General features: G+C 35.1%; 3 protein-coding genes across 13 annotated transcripts; 1 reads left to right on the forward strand and 2 right to left on the reverse strand.

The window, feature by feature from the left end:
* Positions 1-133: 133 nt before the first annotated feature.
* Sara (Smad anchor for receptor activation) lies at positions 134-10,850 on the reverse strand. 7 transcript variants are annotated; one of them, XM_071770162.1, is made up of 16 exons: positions 10,682-10,848; positions 10,177-10,493; positions 7,602-9,614; positions 7,223-7,455; positions 6,934-7,033; positions 6,741-6,820; positions 5,153-5,327; positions 3,978-4,193; positions 3,764-3,886; positions 3,528-3,692; positions 3,235-3,394; positions 2,679-3,094; positions 2,372-2,615; positions 1,947-2,067; positions 1,700-1,861; positions 134-1,621 (listed from the first exon to the last, which is right to left on the reverse strand). In XM_071770162.1, the coding sequence occupies exons 2-16, from the start codon at positions 10,232-10,234 to the stop codon at positions 1,466-1,468; spliced, it is 4,422 nt and encodes a 1,473-aa protein (XP_071626263.1). In that variant the 5' UTR covers positions 10,235-10,493; positions 10,682-10,848; the 3' UTR covers positions 134-1,465. The 7 variants fall into 7 exon arrangements, with proteins under 7 accessions (XP_071626263.1, XP_071626268.1, XP_071626294.1 ...); XM_071770167.1 differs by having other exon boundaries at positions 6,741-6,817; positions 10,177-10,850; XM_071770193.1 differs by having other exon boundaries at positions 5,153-5,264; positions 6,741-6,817; positions 10,177-10,849.
* A 452-nt stretch (positions 10,851-11,302) lies between these two features.
* Mpv17 (Mitochondrial inner membrane protein MPV17) lies at positions 11,303-13,732 on the forward strand. 3 transcript variants are annotated; one of them, XM_071770490.1, is made up of 5 exons: positions 11,303-11,581; positions 11,753-12,043; positions 12,629-12,738; positions 12,930-13,151; positions 13,233-13,732. In XM_071770490.1, exons 2-5 carry the CDS (start codon positions 11,905-11,907, stop codon positions 13,359-13,361), a joined length of 600 nt encoding a protein of 199 aa, XP_071626591.1. In that variant the 5' UTR covers positions 11,303-11,581; positions 11,753-11,904; the 3' UTR covers positions 13,362-13,732. The 3 variants fall into 3 exon arrangements, with proteins under 3 accessions (XP_071626591.1, XP_071626582.1, XP_071626600.1); XM_071770481.1 differs by lacking the exon at positions 11,303-11,581 and having other exon boundaries at positions 11,588-12,043; XM_071770499.1 differs by lacking the exon at positions 11,303-11,581 and having other exon boundaries at positions 11,890-11,977; positions 13,233-13,730.
* Positions 13,733-13,982: 250 nt separating this feature from the next.
* Gclc (glutamate--cysteine ligase) lies at positions 13,983-19,886 on the reverse strand. 3 transcript variants are annotated; one of them, XM_071770295.1, is made up of 9 exons: positions 19,278-19,886; positions 17,909-18,018; positions 17,388-17,573; positions 17,133-17,305; positions 16,807-17,036; positions 16,307-16,675; positions 15,878-16,225; positions 15,510-15,691; positions 13,983-15,419 (listed from the first exon to the last, which is right to left on the reverse strand). In XM_071770295.1, the coding sequence occupies exons 1-9, from the start codon at positions 19,425-19,427 to the stop codon at positions 15,242-15,244; spliced, it is 1,926 nt and encodes a 641-aa protein (XP_071626396.1). In that variant the 5' UTR covers positions 19,428-19,886; the 3' UTR covers positions 13,983-15,241. The 3 variants fall into 3 exon arrangements, with proteins under 3 accessions (XP_071626396.1, XP_071626406.1, XP_071626415.1); XM_071770305.1 differs by having other exon boundaries at positions 16,807-17,024; positions 19,278-19,876; XM_071770314.1 differs by lacking the exon at positions 19,278-19,886 and adding an exon at positions 18,918-18,936.
* Positions 19,887-19,981: the final 95 nt, after the last annotated feature.

The following is a 19,981-nucleotide window of genomic DNA, read 5'->3' on the forward strand; positions in this document are numbered from 1 at the left end:
GTTGCCCCGACAACAACGTACCCAACACAGTATTGATATATTCATTTGTATCGCATAAATTCAATATTCTTCAACATCAAATGCATAAGGAGTGAGGGATATACCTTTTGTTCATACAATAATACAAACAATAAACGCACAATTATAACAAAATACTTTATTAACATTGTTTAATCAGTTTAATGTACCAATGTATTAATAACGCGCAGATATCTCATCGTTCAATCAGAATCGCGTAATAAAATGTCTCGCTATAATATGAACTGTATATATAGCTAACAGGTTTATTATAACAATAAATACAATAATACATAATTACATTGTAGTACTGTAGACTGTAGTGTTACAAGCTGTCCTCATACCCCAAAAAACTTGCTATATAAAACATTGTTAGTAGAGAAGTATATCAATGGAAAAGAACTGATATTTGCCAACACACGCATTTGCAGCGTGTATGTTCGTATTCTGAAATTTTTCTGTGATCTAATTATTCATAATTGTTAACAGTTGCCAGTTAAAAAAACTTATTGTTTATAGAGAATTTTTATGAAGATGTCGCAGGTTATTTCCGCACGTAAAGTGATCACCCTATATCTCGTAAAACAATCGAGAAAGGACAGATACTATATTTACATTAACAAAGATTATAGTATAACCTGCGTAAGTCTTTGGCAATAAACAACGTGTATTATTCAGCATAACTGAATGTGATGCTGACTGATCTGATTGATTACAATATCGAACAAATGTCTATCATGAGCTTCCTAAAATACATATCACTACGCGCACGTGCACGCGCGCGCCAACAGATCTATACATATATATAAATTACTTATCCAAAATAATGTTAATTTTTTCTCCTGTAAAAAAATTAACGGTATTTTCTTACGTATAAATTTGAAGCTCGTTTAAAATTAAGCAAGAAACATATTTCTACGGCTAATAAAACTTCAATAAAATATTAATAATTTGAATGCAATATTAATAACTGTCCACTATTGATGTGTCGATATTGCCTTATCTTTCTATAAGAGAAGGTTATCTTCTCGTAACTCATGATACGCATATTTGCATTACATTACCATTCATTCTTATGTATATTATCTGAAGCAAAAAATACAAGGTAAAGTTTTCGAGACAACAGACATTGGAAGTTTCTATCACTGCACATCGCTATTACTGTTTCCCTTCGATTCTCGATTCGTATTTGTAATAAATTATGCACATCATTGACTTATTTCGCGATAAAATTAAAAATATTTCGGCAATCTTAATAAATAGACAAATCGAAAATAATATCCTGAATTATAAAACAAAGTATACAATAAAAAGTAACATACAGATCATATAATCACTGCACCACGATGTTCAGTGCAATTGCACAGCTTCCCAGTTGAATGAAAGTTATTCTCCGATGAAGACATCACCGATTAAAACATGCGAAATATACATTACGTATCCTTGTTTAATCCTCAAGCACATAGAATATCAATTCAAGCACTGTATGTGCATCCTGACTGCTTTGTACAGCTTTATGTAAAACTTGAATTAATTCATTGTCTAAACTTTTCATATATATCGGCGGTAGTTTTGTACCCTCACTTCCAGCTTCATAGCCCACCTATATAGAGACGCATATTTAACCATTTAAATACAATCCTAATGTAACCAATGAGTTCTATAAATCAAAGAGATTTACATTATCTGGATGAATTGTTGTCCGCACACCGAGTTTTGTTAAACCCACTGTTGCCAGAAGATCCAGCAATTTAACCAATGCTGCACACGTCGCTTTTGCTATGCTGCCAGATAGTTTGTTTATATCCACAGGATCGTTCACGCCATTCGAATGATCATCTGACTTTTGTAGTAATAGTATTTTATTAATTTAGTTTGCACACATATGTATTTAAAATAATGATACTTCTCTGTAACGGCATACATACTTTTATAATGAATACTTCTGTCCAGCGTATGAATCGGCTTGCACCTTTATAATCAATGCCATTATGTACTCTAATAGATGGTATACCATCCATTAATTGTCCATCAATAGGACTTTTAACACTGTAATGAAAGATCGCTGTTTATTTAATGTGTTCAATATTGAGGCAAGAGTTAAAGTTCGTAATATACAATTTCATGTGAAGTATATTAATATGTTGCATATATATTATAGCTCTTATTTGAAAAATTTGTTTTACTCGTGTGAGAGAGAAAGAAAGAGAAAAAAGGAGGAAGAAAAAGAGATATAGGAGGAAGATCAAAAAAGAAAGAAGGAAAGGAAGAAAGGAAGGAACAAACATTGGCAAAATTTATGCAAATATCTCAAATATGATAATAATAATTAAAATTTATCGAAAGTATTTACCCCAGGTTAAACAGCGTGTCGTTTTCGACCCACTTTATATTTACAGTCTCGTCTGGCTCCGGTGCTCCCTGGCGTCCGCAACCGATTGAAAAATCTTGCATATTTTTGAGAGCAGCCTTCAAGGCTTCCATTTTTTCTGGCATTATTTCTACCATTAATCCATCTTCAACGATACTGGACTTGGCAGAAAGTCCCATTGAAGATTTTAGAGCACCATTGATGACAATGAAACTGGCGCCGGTTACTATATAATAGAAAAACAGTTATTTCCATGTCATCAGCAGAAATTTTTTGCTTACAAACCCACCTGTTCTTGGCTTGTTATGAATATTTATCGCTTGCGTTTGGTAACTGCTTTCATCACCGGTATTCGTTTGTATGCAAACTAAATGTGAATCCGCGGTTATGCTGAAGTTTGAGGCATAAGCTAAGACATGATCATTCGAATTATGAAGTCCTTTTATAACTTGGTCATATCGATTCTTGGGGAACATAACGTCTGTCGTACGATTTTTAAGGTGAATTGTTAAGCCCCTCACTCCTGGCAAAGTATAGCCGAAATTTCTAAAATCCGCTAATACTTTCATGACAGTGTGCCCAATCTCGAAATATAACGCATTTCGAAAACGTACGGACACCAATGGGCAAGGATAATAACGATATTCCGCTCCGAGACGTAAAAGAAGCCTTAATGGGAATACTTTGGCCCACGGGGTTTCCCACCTAAAATCAACAACAGATACAAGTGTAAAATTATAGTTGTCAAATAAATGGAATCATATAAAACAAATTGTAGAATACATGGATCTATTCACGAGAAAAAAAGTTCAATTTTACTCAGAGCGAAATTTCATTATATTCACCTGTGAATCAAAAGTCCAATCAAGAAAGGTGCGGGCGGTAAAATTATCTTTTGCAAGCACTGCAATGTCTGGCGAATAAAAAGAAAACCCGCATGCTCGCGCGAGCCCAACAGGTTGGTGCCTTGATATACCGAGAAACCGAGTTCCGTCATTGTATTACCTGAAAAAAGACAAACAGGATAGAAATAATTTATTGCAATATGAAGTATGAATATTGTGAATATTGTGCGCTGTTATTAAGATATCAACTAAATTTATGTAATTGACGTGTATACATATACAAGATATTATACCTTTAACAGCTTCGAGATATAATTGATTGATATATATCAGAAGATCTTTTGGAATACGTGTTTCATCTGGTAAAACCTCGACTAATAAAATAACTTCGTCCTGACCGATGCAAGCAAGACCTCTCGACGTCACGTTCCAGCAGATCTTGTTTACGCAGCAATTTACTGCGAATTATGTGAATGAGAACGTTAAGTTTCTTACACATATACCGGCAGTATAATTTCTTTACACTTACAATTAGTTATCTTCACATATGCATAAAGATTCCGATTAATCGCGAACATTACCGACGGTTCGCATTCGTTTTTCAGCGTTTTATAGAGCACACCTTCGTCCATAGGTGGATGGTATGTAATATCTGGTTACGATAAAAAGAAAGAAAGTGAAGCGATAATATGAATGATGTATAAGTTACTACAACTATGAATACTTTTATATAACATCCTTACGGCCTTTGTGTATCGTGACAGTCGGAGGCAATAAATTAGAATCATGTGGAATATAACTATTGGTCGTATTGTCTAGAGGAGGATGATGATGCTGCCTTCTCGTTGCAGTGTCCGCAGATCCCGTGGCAAAAATCCGTTTAGTTCCCTGCTTGCGGTACGGTGGCTTTGGGTCCCAACACGTGTCTAGCTCTGTCAGGTCACAGCCAGGCCTTATTCCTGTGTTTTAGTTATAGGTGCGTAAAAATAAAACAAACAGGATAGGCTGGGGAAGGGCGAGTTGTCAACGTACTGACATGTTCCAGAAAGGCAAAAATAAACAAGTAGTAATTTCGCGTTGGACGTACATTGGATTAATAATTTTACATAGGACGTGTTTGGACAAAGGAATAACAGAAACGAGACGAAACGAAAAAATATACAGTAGGAAAAAGTATGTGTGTACGATTTAGGAAATAATTGTATACTTAATTATACCTTGAAGAAGTAAATAGCGACCGATATATGTGTGTAGCACACGTAATAAAGAAATTTGACATTTTCCGATCATCGGGCGGAATTTTATGCTTAAATACTTTGTATATATTTGCCTTATGCCTCGCATCACGCGCCGATTTATCTCATACAATCTTGAAACGTAATCTTACCAGTCAAAGCTGAAAATATTACATTACTAAATTGGTGTACGATATTACTGATAATAATGAACATCTTATAAATCTTTTCTCCTTCATATTCATTTATTGTGAGATTTATCACTTCAGTCATGACACGAATTCTCTATTTTCAGAGACGGTAGACTCGAGTCTTAATACGTCTAGCTCTATCTTAACGGTGTCTTATTATTCGCTCGTTCAAAGAGCATTTATTCGGCATAAGATCTCGTCCAATGACAAAAATGTTAAACTTAATTCATTCTGTAGAATAATTGTACATAACAAGAACAAATTATGTATACTCAGCATACCCAGTACGTTCATGAATTTACGATATATAAAAATTATAGCTAATATGTAAATCTGTACATTATGTAATTTAAGGTGTATATATTTATTACGAGATAGAGATAATTACTTTAGAATTACTTAGCATTAACGAGAGAAAAAGAGAAAGAGAAGGAGAAAGAATGAATTAAGAACACCAATAACATTAATAAATTGTAAGCAATAATTACCTACCGTCACTGAACATTACGGATTTCTGTCCTTCTGCACGATGTTTCGAACCCTCTCTTTTAAGAACGCCCACGGGCACCATCACCGTCGGTGGTGGCGGCAAACCGCCGGCTAACTGTTGCAAGGGTGGTATAGTTGAACAGTACTCCATGGGATTATTTGGATTAGGCTGTCTCCCCTATAACCATTTGTCGAATACTTCTAACATCGACATTTGTTTAATTGTTCAGCAAACACATTTATTAGTCAGGTATACAAAAAGAAATACGATTATTCTCTTTTAACGTTTTTACAGTAAACTTTGGTAAAGGGAATCTCTATCGTTCTAAGAGAAATTGGAAAAATCGATGTTTGTAACTGTGAATAGTTTCATTATTAAGAAATAATTAAGAAGAAATCGATGGATTTTGAAGGATTGTTTTAAACGTTTTAAACACTTGTTGCTAGTCATGTAAGTATTACTTTTGATGATCAGATCTTATCATCGCAGATTCAATTTTATTAATTAACGTAATTTAATTCGATTATCGACAGCATACACTTCATTTTATTTGTACTCGTCATGTGTTTGCTGGACTTCGGAAATAATCACGATACAAAGCAGACTATATTTTATTGCACAATAGCTCAAACAAAACATGCTTTACTTTTGTAACGACATGCATACTTTGCTAAAAAAACAAATAAAATGTGTTTAAAACCCAAGAGAAGCTATAAATCATATATACTACTATAGTGTAACTCAACACAAAATAAACATTACAAACAATAATAAGAATGCTTATTAAACACAATTGATAATAATCTATATCTTTCCTTGTCTTAAAGAATCAAGCATCTTAATTAGTCATGTATTCTGTATTATAAAACTATCTGAAGTATATGTATTTATTAAATATTTAAGCGAATCAATGGATTTTCTTTTGCTAATATAATTTGAAACCATACTAAATATACTATGCCAAATAATGAAATGGAGAACAAAGCATTACGTGTTTCAAGTAATTATATTACGTGAAGTTTTACAAAATTATCCGCAAAACATCAATATGTCGCATTGAAAAAAAAAATAATAATAAATTTATTTCTCAGGAAAATATATTTTCATTTATGTCATATTAAAAAAACAAAGAATTATAAATCTGGCAAAGCATTTCAAATCCGATGCAAATATACATTCCGAAAATTCCCTATCAAAATAAAAACATTACGATATAATACCAATTTATGTATTAAAGTTTTGGTTATCAATATATTTGTTAATTTAATCTGTTTTTTATATACATAAATTGTCTGCACAAGTAAAGCATAAAATTCAAACAGAAGTATTCAACAAGTTGTTATAGGTATTTATAATTAGGCTTATATTAATGTTCATGTAATGCTTAAAAAGTTAGTATTATTCGGGGGAATTCAACAGATGAAATCATAAAAGTGATTTGTTAATATGAATTTAAATAGCTTCTTTTTTTTTTAAGTTTTGTTAACAAATGGGCAATTCTTTCAAGTAGGCCCTTATAGCTGCTCCTACAGCTACAGTTTCGTTACAGCTGTTGATACAAAAAAATCAATCCACAAATAAATAACATACCTGTACGGAATTAACATCGCTACAATCGGTATACGAATTATAGCCAGCTGACCAATCACCTATTCCCTGTTCGCTCTCTGCTGAAAAACCAAATACATTGTTAGTCCAAGAACACCATAATCTTTTTTTTTTTTTCTTCAAGTGATCATATATATATTGAGATATGCTGTATATTAAGATTATTTCTTTTTACCTTTCGTGAGTAGATGATAACACGAGACACAAACACGGGAATCAATATTTAACTGGTATTCCAATCTGTATTTCATATTGCAACACTTGTTACATAGTACCTGCAAAAATGTGTTGTAAATTTTAATATTTAATTTCGCTACGCAAAAGAAAAGCTAATGCAATGTTACAAGTTTGGAAGAGAAAATCAATTTATAAAACGATAAATCATACTGCGTGATACATCAATTAATAGGACAACTAAATGACTGGGTTTTTTCAATTTTTCCTTAAACTCAATAAATACGTACCTTACCGCAAGCACGACAATGATGACGCCTTTTAAGTACAGTAAATTTAACATCGCACAACATGCAACTAGGTGCATCGCTATCCGGAATCCAAAACGGAGGCTGTTTTCCCAATACTGTGTTACATTCGACTAAAGAATTATCAGAAACATCCGACGAAGCACCGCGATCTTCGTCAACAGTGCCACTGATTTCTGAGTGTTCCGGTTCTTCTGGTACAAAACTCGAGGATTCTGTTATAATATTACTTGTTTACTCAATATGAAAATTGAAGCTGACTTTTTATGGCTTTGAAGAACATGCGATAGTGCGGCAACGTTTGTGAGTGGAGAACCAATAAAGAAAATTAAAAAATAAAACATTAAAGAGACATAGGTACCTGTCTGTGAATGTGAGTCACTTGTATTATGCGTCAATACAATGTCAAGTGTCTGGGGACGGGTCGGCTTTTCGGCTTCCTGATCACTTTCCTTCGTATGAGGGGCCATACAAGTATCACTGATTTTAGATGCGGTTTCCATCTTAGAGATCTCCTCGCCGTCATGTGCGCTAGTCTCATGTACGACATCTTTGTTATTTTCAGCAATATCTTGGCAATACACTCTCTCGTCGTGATCTTCTTTGTTTTCTGATAAATTTAATAAAGTACCACTACTGTCATCCTGCGACAGAGTATCTCTATTAGAATCTTGTTGTAATTTCTGTGTGCCGTTACTGCAAAACTGTTCTCCGATATTTTCGAACTTTGACGGGACTTTCTCTTGAACGGCGATGACATTACTAGACATAGCTTGCAAGGTACTATCTTGTGTCGCTACATCCTGACCAATCGCTTCGATCACATGGGAATCTTTTATCGTTTTGTCTAGCTCATTACTTTGTATATCCTTTAATTGATTACTTTTTTCACTTAAAGCGTGTTCAATACATTTATTACATTTTACATCCGTTATATTTTCGTTACATATATCCGTGTTATAATCAATTACGGGAAATTTTTTCGTCTTCTCCTGAAACTCCTCCTGCGATATCTTCGGAAGTTCGCCTATCATAATTTTCTCGAATATCGGCGCTTCGTTAACATCCTCGTCATCTCGCCGACTCGCACTCTTTTCTTCTCCGTCACCTCTCAATTCGTCATGTGACTGCGGCAACCAGGTATTATCCGAAAGCGATGTATTTTCTGTCTTAGATCTCTCTTCTTTCTCCAATTCCAACAAATACTGGTTTAGTTCTTCTTCAGAAAAATCGTCGCCGGTATCAATTGTATGAGTCATATGTATGCTAGAGAAGACGTCGCTCTTGGTTGCTTCTACATTTTTATCATGATCTTCGCTGCTCGTTATCTTCTTATCCAACATTGCGGTATTCTCCGCTATGCTTTCCTTATTCTCGACAAATGTGTACTCGTCGACGGGCTCTCGATTATCCAAGTCCAACTGCCGTTGTTTGCTAATGATGCTATCAGAATTTTCTTTAAACGCGTCGCTAACCATGACCTTTTTATCAACATCGTCTTTATTACTGGACAGTTCCGTATTTATCGTAATGTCGTTACGTCTCGAGATGGCCGTGTTTGATACAGGAATTATAGCGTCGCTGTTGTTTTCCTCAGACCGCATCGTAGTAGAATGATAAAACATAACGTTCTGCATTATATTATCCTGTTTGTTACTAGGTTCAACTTGGACAAACGTGCCCAATTCAACCGGTAAAACATTTTTATGGTCTACAGTAATCTTGTCGACCACGGCATTCGTTACACCTTTCTCCATCGGGATTGAACGTTCGTTAATCGTCACGTCTCTGCTCGACCTAAAATCCTTCTCCGCTAAATCGTCCATGGACCTCTTAGACAAATCGTCTACCGTATCCAGCATAGGCTCGACGTAACTCAAGCTTCCAGTGGGAGCATTAATATATTCGTTCAAACTATTAAACACATTGCTGATGCTGGGCTTGAAGTTCGGCTGATTCAATTTCTTGTCGTATCTATCGCCGTCTTTCGAATCGCTGCTCGCACCACCCTGCTGTTTCTGCATCGAGTTTTGCGATACGTCACCGTACGCCGCCGAAGACACTTGATCAGAGTCATAAGGATGAACACATGATTTCTGCCCGGTCGTGACGTCGTTGACACGGTCGCGCGTATAGAAATTGTTCACGGAATCTTTGCTGTCCGATATAAATACTATATTCTTCTCCGCTAGCGTATACTTGGAGTCGACCTCCATCGGCCGACTGTCCCTGTATTTTTCAACGGTCGGTGCCACGTCGCCTTTCACGGGATTAAAACTGTACACTTTCGGAGGCACGGATTCGTTAGCACGCTTTTCCACAACTGACGCATCGATCGCAGAAGTTGCGACTGCCGCTATTTGCTCCGCGCAATCTGCAAATAATTGAATAAAATTTTACTAGACTTTTATTTGAAACAACTTATATACAACATATTTTTTTCAGCGCAACATATTTACGTCTATTCGAAAGGTAATTTTATATGAAAAGAAACTTCCTATAAAGTTCTATGCTCTACAAATTAAAAGAAACATATCTATAGAAGGTTCTAAAGGGATTCTTAAAGCTTGTTTAAGTTCCCACTTTTTATTTATACTTGCTCATTCAATTATTTAAAGAAAAAGTAGATGATATAAAAAGAAAGTATATTTCTAGTTTAAATACAAGGTTCTTTGAACATAGAAAGAATTCCTGAAATTTATTCAAGTATACTTTCTCATTCAAGCGTAGCAAATCGTACTTTTTGTTGAAGTTTATACTCGAACGAAAAGTACAATTTCAAAATATTCAAATATAAAAATTCTTAAAATTTATTCAAGTATAAATAAAAAATATAGAAAACTTTTTTGTTCGAGTTTGCGCTTAAAACTTCCAAGTGTACAAAGAATCCGTCCGAAACTCGTTCAAGTAGGCCTTTTTCCCTCGAGGATTCGTACCTTCGTTGAATTCAAAGTCATTGAGGACCTTGTCCAAGTCGATCATGAACTTCTCCATGGCGCTTCCACGTTGCGTTTCCAGTTGCGTTTTTTTTCCGCTAAACAAATCTATCAAACAACACTGTCCGACTCCACCGCTAACCGTACGTAAGATTCCATTGAACGTCAATAGACACCGATAACCTGCATGATCGAAATACGGCTTTCGACGATACGTACGACCAGCGCAAACGTGAATCGGCACGCGACTTCACGTTTCACGGACAGTCAACGCATGGTATATCCTGGAAATATCCGTTTCAACTCTCGCTCTCCTCCTAAAACACAGCGAGAAACAGGTTGCGCCGAGAGATCGCTCCCCGCAGTTCACAAGACGTCAGACGCGACGTATACGCGTGACTCGGGCTCGTTCCGTTCGACGATCGTCGAATACCACGATTCCCGAGGCATGGCACTCGCGCGGCTCGCGCGCCCCTCGAAAATCCGCCTCGATCTCGGAATTCACCTCGACTTTCGTTAATTCAAAGCGATCTACCGACTCCGCGAACGCGATACAACGATCCCACCGTGCACCGTGTCGCGTATATCCCGATGCTTTCGTATGACGAAACGAAACTGTCACTTTACGCGAGGAAGAGAGAGAACAAAACAGATAGATGAGGAACCTATTGGGAGGAAATTATTAAAAACGTCTCTCTCTCTTTTTTTTTCTTTCCCTCAATCCCGTATCCCGTGGGTAATGACGGAGTCGAGGTGATTCGTCGAGCTTGAGAGCGCACGCCAATCAAATTCCATTACAATTTGCGGGGGCGAGCTCGAAATGAAACTTGCCTACTGCGGACTGCTAGTAAATGAGTAAAGGAATAAATGACGTTGGCATTATTGGAAATTAGCGCAGCGTCTCGTTTCTGCGGTAAATCAATCAATCGACGTGTCCTCTCATGAATATTTTTCTGACGATTAATTATGAAGAAATAAACCGTGATAAATTAGTCATGACAAACGTTTTAAAAGGTTATATGGATTACAAACGAAATAGGTTGGTTTTAATGCAAGATAGGTATTCTGATATTTTTCTTAATTACCTGAAATATTTCTATTTCAATTTTGATGATTTACAAAAAATTTCGGAGAAAATTATATAATTGAAATTAGTTTTAGATGCACAAGTCAGAATTTTAACTTCTTTTTCTCTCATTTTAGTTTAAATCAAGCATCCTATATCTGTAGGCCCTTAATTTTCACGTTGGAGAGAAAAAAAGAGAAAAGAAAGAGATGAACTATGCGGGAAGTTCAGCCAAACAGAACAGACTTGATTATGTATATTTATATGCACTAAAATGTAACCTGTAACGTCGTTGAAGGTACTGGAAACGCAAGAAAAAAGAAATCATGAAAATCGACCGTAAGTTTTGTTCTAAGTTGTGATCAGTTGACTGCAAATTAATCTGTGCTTAGAGCGTCAATTGGATTACGTAATCGCGCACAATCACAGACGTCACACAGACACCGGTTGCGGGCTGTCCCGATTTTTAAGCTTCCAGAGTCGAGATTTTACCGCCTTTGTTGTTTACAGACATGTGATTCCCTGTGACATTTGTGGCGGAATTTAATTTGTGCTCCTCGCTGTTATTATTTCGACGAGTTACCTGAAATTGTTTTACGTACATTGACAAGTATACACAACTGCGTCAACGGCAATTGGCGTCGTTGAGGGACGTAATAATTATGTGGAGTATAAAGAGACTCTATCAAAGAACATTGAGTAAATACCCTATGGGCACGCAAGCGGTGCAAGCTGGTAAACAACAATTTATTTATAATGCATGCACGCCCACGCATCACGCAGAAGAAAAACGTTTACACGGTTCTTATTAATATGTATTTTATATGCAAACAATTTTTTGAATGATCGTGTTGAGTTTTAGACCTCTTATCTTATATTTCGATGAAACGCTGCGCTCATTCGAAGTCATTTTTTGTAAAAATAGAGGTTTGAACAAATAAAAATCGCCTATTACTCTAAGTTCAGTTATTAAGCTAGAGATGACTATTTTTTTATGAGGGTCTTTAACGTATCGTCAACCGAGTATTTGTTTTTTGGTTAATGATTGAAGATGATTAAAAATTTAAGAATTTATAATTCTATAAATTCTTTGTTTAGAATTGAAGGTTAGGAGATCCTGTCATGCCGACAAAACGAAGTGATGTGAGCATGCGCTGAGCGCTGAGTCTGCGCTATGATAAAAATAACGCGCGAAATATAAAATCTAACAATTCTCGAGGCGGCGAATTTTTTTTTTTTAATCTTTGCTTTTACACAAGAAGACAGTCGAACGAGCGTACTTTCATAAAATATGAAACAAAGGACACAATTTTAATATTTATGATATTAATTTTCGTGATATAAATTATTGTTATTATTAACAATACAATAACTGAATATTAACAGGAATATTAATGGGACTCGGTGATCAGATCGCCCAGAATTTCATAAACGATACGCAAAAGATTGATTTTGTACGCACAATGCAATTCACTGGGATCGGTTTGTGTATAAGTGTAAGTATAATTACAAAAAAAAGTTAAATAGTATTTAACACTCAAATATTTCTTAAACGTTTCCCATATGTTCGGTCTTCAATTTGTTCGTATTTTGACAAAATATTTATAATTTAAATAGTATAAGATTTTATATAGGATGTTGTAGCAATAAGAGCGAAAGCTTATAAATGTATCAATAAAATATTTAGGGTCCAACAACGACAACGTGGTATAGGGTTTTAGATAAATATATAGGCTCTAAAGGTCCCTCTGTTGTAATTAAAAAGCTTGCTTGCGACCAATTGCTCTTTGCACCTACATTCATAGCGGTTTTACTAGTCGCTATTGGTATTTGCCAGAAGAAAGATATCGAGGGAATTAAAATTAAACTGGCAAACGAATATAGTGATATCTTGACGAATAATTACAAGGTAACAAACGCAGCATGTCGTAGAAATTGGTTTAATTTTCGTTTGTTCTTTTCATGATCGAGTGCCTCATTTCTGTTCCAGCTGTGGCCTATGGTACAACTTGTGAACTTTTCTCTGGTACCTTTGCATTATCAAACTCTAGTTGTACAGTCGGTCGCTCTATTGTGGAACAGCTATATTTCGTATAGAACAAGTTTGGATAAACAATAACAATTTTATATAATTAAGAATGATAAATATAGGAATATAATTAAAGCAATATTCCGATGTCCGTACACCCGACAATGAATTATATATTCTATTTCTGTAATATCAGCAGTATTTTATATTTTATATGAAGACTACTTCTTCATTGTTGAATCTTGTCAAAAGCGAAGAATCATAAAGTTTTTTTATATTAGTTAAAATAAATTAGTATTTTTTCTAATTACCGTTCTCATTATCCTGCATTCCTTTTTTTATCAGTAAATATGTGTATAACTCAGTCTATCCTTCATATATTCCCAGCTATTTCCAAAATGGGCTTTATTAACAATCACGATTTACAGCATTTATTAAACTACAAAGCGGAAAGGGTGTCTATGAGTCTATGCGTTACTAAATTATCCTATCAAATATGCCTGCAAAAAAATTAACGAAACAATGTAAAGAAAATAATCACATGGCTTTTCGCGTTTGATGCGGTAACTCGATCATTATGATTACGTTACAGAATGTGATAGATATCGTGTCTATCACATATAATAAAATATAAAATTACAATTTTACAGACACGTATCTATCACATATAAGATAGCAGCTATATGGAAAGGACAATTGAGAGCTCTCCTGCAGATATATTATCGTTTTATTCAGATAATAACAATTTGACTTAAAGTAATTTCAATTTGCGAAAACTATTAGCGCATATACATGCATACTTTATGTGCATCTTTTTCTCATTTTACAATTTTAATTCGTATCGTCTTGCTTTATAATTAATGCTGTATAATCTATATTCCAAAGGCTAGCTATATATCAATATATGCACAATTTTTGTACAATTTTTTTTAAATCTTAAGTACATATCTATCGATACATATATAATCTCTTTTCTTTTATAACATTTGTTCATTGAACTATCTAATACTTTAGCTAGTGTTTTAGCACTTAAATATTTGTATTTTTTGATCCTTTTAATTCAATTACATTTATTCAGTGTATGTATTACTAAACAGAAAAACGGAGTCTAATATTACTTAACATGATCCAGAAATACTGCATACAATATTCAAAGATATACCTATTCGAAAATAGTTATCTTTATAATAAGGATAATAATTGTGGACAATCAGATTGCGTTTACGCGCAATCTTTAAACATTGAAATTCACTCAAGTTTTTGTAAGTGATACCTGCGTAAATAATTTTTTATCACAAACCCGGTTAGTTCAGTAAAATAGACTTCTAAAATTATATAAAAATATAGAAGCTATAGGGGTACATATTATTTTACAAAATTTTAATGTCGCGTGTTATCAATTAATGCTTCCTAATATGTTGAAAGTGTAACTTGTGGCACATTTTTTAAATATGCTTTGTCTTATCAAAGAGATCTCTAGGAAGAAAAATCATTTATATGAAGATCTTATATGAAAAATTTTTTGTCAGGTTATTTATTCAATTAGTGAATTTTTGAATAGTATCGAATGATACGAATGAATCAAATATAGGTGCAATTTGTGGAATGTGGGTTCATTGGTTTATCGTTGTAACAATACTAACATTTCCTTCTATACATATACTCAATACTGTGTTTCCACCTTTTAGAACTTGTTAGAAATTATGAAAATCATTATCTCTATTATACATTTACATTTGGTAAATAAAAGCGATGTAGCATGTACAACAAATGGAATATAAAATTACAAATATAAAATTATGAAACTTCATATTTTGCGCTATTCTCTATTTCTTTATTTATTTAAAAATAGTAACGCAGAACTTTACTTATGTAAATATATGCAGGTTAACGGGATGAAATATATGTGTAACAATGTTACAAAAGTATAAATTTACTGATTTACCTGAAATGCCTCGACATCGTTATCGTTAACAATTTGTTGTTGAACACTTTTCCGCTTTAGCTACGGCAGCAGGTATGGTATCGGTAGTTTTAGACGATACACACTGTCCGAGTAATTCCGGACACGATATATCGCTGGAGACGATGCTATCAATTTTCTTTAGTAGATCGTAATTGATGCGCTGTGTTATTACAGCATCGTGCCTATTTTTACATTTAATATTTTATTATCTTGATATCGTATTTACGGAACAATACCGACAGTTCGAAAACAAAAGGAATATATTTGCTTACTTGTATTCAGCATGCGAAGTGACTTCTTTTCTCAGCCATGCGGCAGTTGTTAAAAGCTCACCAGAAGCTCGTTTCTGTATTAATTTTAGGTATCTTTGGATAGTGCAGTGTGTATCAGCGTCTACATTCATGTTAGCTAGATACGAGTTTACAAGTGGCACAAGACCAGGGAAAACGCCATTCTAAAAACGTAAAGAATGATAAAGTTTATCGTTTATAAAGTATATTTATGAGATTCTTGTAGAAAACAGGAGAAAATTTATATTAATATATAAATTAAACATATAGATGCAATGTGTGTGTGTTAAAAAAAAAAAAAAGAAAAAAACATGCAAAATACTTTTATGTATCTTTTGCCTGATAAGCACCTTTCCATTGATAATTTCATTGATCGTAAACTCGGTGTATTCCAATTGAGTGTTGTCAGACTTTATGTCGGAGGTAATATCACGACGAAACCAAAATTTCTCTACTTTTACTGCATCCCTTTTCTGAGCCCTGACCATATTTTGATCAACCTTACTGATCGGGATTAAAAGGTTCAGCTTGTAACTCAGAATGACTCTCGTCAATAGTACCGTGAAACAAACTATCGCGGCATTTTCGAAGTCCGTGATTTGAACTTCGCATGGACGGAATTCTACGCGCCAACCGATAGACGAGTTTGGCGGTGGTGGTTTAAAGCGCATAGTTTGCCAGTTCGTAGACTGTATATTCTGAAACAGTATTACAGTTTGTGACGGTAAAAATGTCTGCTGCCAACTACAAAATTGACACAATTGCAATTGTAATCTCACCTCAAAGTGATCAGTATCTTCCAGATCATTCTGATGGATTTTTTCGGAAAATAAGGAGACACTATCTCTGATAAACAAATGAGCTATGTGTTGCGCAAGCAGGTGATCAATTTCATTATCCAAAAGTTGTTTATATATCTCGTCATCGTACGTCAAAGGGACATCGTTGTATTTTTCACCCTGTTCGCTGAGATACGAATCGATAGAATCGTACCTAGACTTACTGATCCTAAACTTGTTCTCTTTGAGAGGTTTCAATCCACGTTCTTCTTGCGTCCTGCAGTCCACCGACGAAGATATGACGTTCCATCGACAATCAACATCACTTACATAGCCTCGATAAAATGGACTGGCAGCGGTTAAAGCCAACTGTCGAATGTTAAAGAAATCTTCTGTAACGTACGTATGTACGTGAAAAAACACTCTATATGCCGCTATATTATTTAATAAAAAGGAAGAAGCGAAATTGTCAAGTGAGTGTAATATTATTTAACACTAACCATGATTGGACATAAGGGTGTCAGTTGGTCGTATAACGTTCTTGCTTCTTCTATGTTACATGCCTGAAAGGTAAGTTGCAAACAACAGCATCCCATCCCAAAACCCATTGCGTCCATATAAATGTGATTATCTTTAGCTGCCTTTGATGAGGACCCGTCGTCTCCCTTGCTGCCAAGATCTTCTTTGAATAACAGTGGCACATTTTCGTCTTTGTAAACTGGAAAAGGATCTATTTACATCATATCGAATATACAAATGGGAGATCTATACGATTTAAGATCTAAAAAAAAAAGAAATCGATATCATTCGTAATATTGTCACATACTAGGAATGTTTATAGCAACTTTTTCTTGACGTCGTTCCCTAATGTTCCTGGTCAATGTCTTGAAACGTGGGTGACCGGGATATATAGCTTCATCGGGGAAAAACAAACTCCTAGAGGCACCAGTATTGGGTGTCGGATGAGTAACAGGATCGGTAAAATCAGAAGCTCCTACTCTGCGACATAAATAATAAAATTAATGAGAGAACACCAAATACTTTATGAGATATTAGCAATTTTTTTTCTTTCTATAACTACCTTGGGAAAACAGTTAGTGACATCAAGACTTCATTAGGTTGGAGTAATTTTGTTGCCTCTTGCCTTCGATAGCGCATATTAGCTTCGACAACGTTAAAATGAGCTAATAATCCTCCATACGGTTTTCCTGGAGTTCCCTCGATCATATAAGCGCCGTATTCTGGTCTCCACAGTGACTTTACATTACTGCGAAAGTAATAGTGTTGTAATAACTTGATATCTCTATGAAGTCAATCGTGGCGCATAGATAAAACACAACGTGGCAGGTTTTATCAATTACAAATTTCCCAAGAATGTTAATTGGATCTTAATTCTTTTTATGGCAAAAATTTGGCAGAATATTATTTATTAGAGCTTTTTTTTATTTCCCTGAATTTCAAATTGAATTTTAAATAGAGATTACCTCTAATCTTTCAAACTAGTACTTTAAAGCTTATTTAACATATTCAAATATTTACACAATATCATGAAATGCATACAGGGAAAGTAATATGTTGTAATATCAGTAATATGTTGCTTACTCTGGATCTTCGTTTTCTTTCTCATTTAAGATTCTTAATATTTCCACAGCTCTTAAACTAAGCTTTGCAGTTTTTGCATCATCGTCGAACTTTACGAGTATATATTCTACCTGCATAAAAACAATTGCGTTATATCAGAGAAGTGTGCGAACATAATTTATTAAATACTAATGTAAATATTAAGAAAAAAAATAACAGGACAGTTTGTAACTTAAATTACGAAAATAAATAAGCAATATTCTAGTTGTAAATATATGGAGCACGTATGTAAATATGCATGCGTGCGATATATCGATACAGAAGGTTGCAGAATATTATTAAAAAAAAAATAAATAAATAAATAAATAAACCCAAAATATTGTGTTTGCTCGTGTTTCATTATGTTTTCACGATACTTGTTTCAAGTCGATTTCCATTAATTGACATTTTCATCGTTTATATAAACTTTTTATTGGTATTTTATTATTTTTACTGACATTTTATAATCGTAACATGTATAGCTTATGTTATAGAATACATTTGTTTTTTTATTTTTTTGGTAAGTAGATATAAGTTTCTGTAAGCATGAAAATAAAATTGGAAACGGGTACCATTATGAATTTCATTATTTATAGTACCTATATAATTAGAAAGCTTTTATTTGCATGATATCCTGATATTGACAAAGACCTATATATTCAACCATTGTTTTTTTTTTTTAGACATTTAGACGTGTTAAAAAACTGCATATAATTCAAAATGTGTATAAAACTCTCTTTTTTTTTACAAAAAAGTTGTTGCTTTGATTGCGTTCAAGTACATATACGTCTCCTTTAAGGTAAAACATATTATAATAAAATATACCATAAAATCATTCAGGGTAAACAGTATGACGAGAAATCTAAGTTAGAAGCAACAAAATAGTCCCGACGACTCGATCGAAAAAAAAAAAAAAGAATTTCAATGATATGACGAACGCAACTTATCCTTATCGACAGTAATTGCAATAATGACGTAGTACCGTATGTACCTGTCGAGATATACAAGGAATTTACATAATGTATGTACACGTAATAACGTATGACGCAAGGAGGGGATAAACGGGTGCTCGTCGCCACGAGAGCCTTCGATCCATTTTTCGATGACATCGCGATAAATATTTGATACGGCCTGTATATATCGCGCGGCGAAGGCGGCGCGCAATAACGTGACCGCGCGCGCTCGGGCGCGTTAAAGGTTATGGGGGAGGGAAAGAGAGATGAGTTGGCGCGATTTTATACACGATGACGCGACACGATTTCGAGAGGGAGAATGACAGTGCAAATTGGCACGGCATTATTGCATTAAAAATCGCGTGCTGCAATCTCGGCGGAAATTTCGCGTACTATACCTCGTCGCCCCACTTGAGAACGTCTCCCTGCCTGTCCCGGAGCCTCTTGTACAGGTTAATAAACTGGATAACCCCATGCTTGCGCACGTGATCGGACAGCTTCTTCGTTTCCTCCCAGCTCAGCGGGCTTCCCTCGGAGAGCAGGCCCATCCTCGGGCGGTTCGAATCCCCTCACGGTTCACCGAGAGAAAATCGGCGAACGCCGGCGGGGGAGAGAAGGCTCTCGCGCGACGGCCCCAGCCGAAGTTCCGCGCCGCGCGATCGCCGTTCGCTCAATTGTAACCGGTTGTTCCCGCCAACTATCCTCGCTGTCACTCCACAGCTCCACTACTCCACACTATCGGTCGCTAGTGCGACATATATACTCGTGGCAGCATGATTTCTTAGATTTCAATACGAAATCTCAACGATCATGCGCGAACTAGTCCAAGCACGGGGACCGACGGGACGACGGCAACGCCATCTTCTAATTGACAATTTTTCATCAAGGACATCAGCACCGCTGACACTCGATTTACAATATGAATGAAAAGACACTTGATTTACTGGACTCTTAATTCCGAGACAAAGTGTAAATAAATGCGATCAACAATGGCGGTAACGCCATCTTCGTAATTGACGTTTCCTTCATTAAGGACATTAGAGCTATCGGCACGTTTATAACACCAATAAGACACTTGGATTTATTGGAAACTCCAATATCG

This window comes from Temnothorax longispinosus, chromosome 1 (genome assembly GCF_030848805.1).
Source record: "Temnothorax longispinosus isolate EJ_2023e chromosome 1, Tlon_JGU_v1, whole genome shotgun sequence".
Classification (NCBI taxonomy): Eukaryota; Metazoa; Arthropoda; class Insecta; order Hymenoptera; family Formicidae; genus Temnothorax; species Temnothorax longispinosus.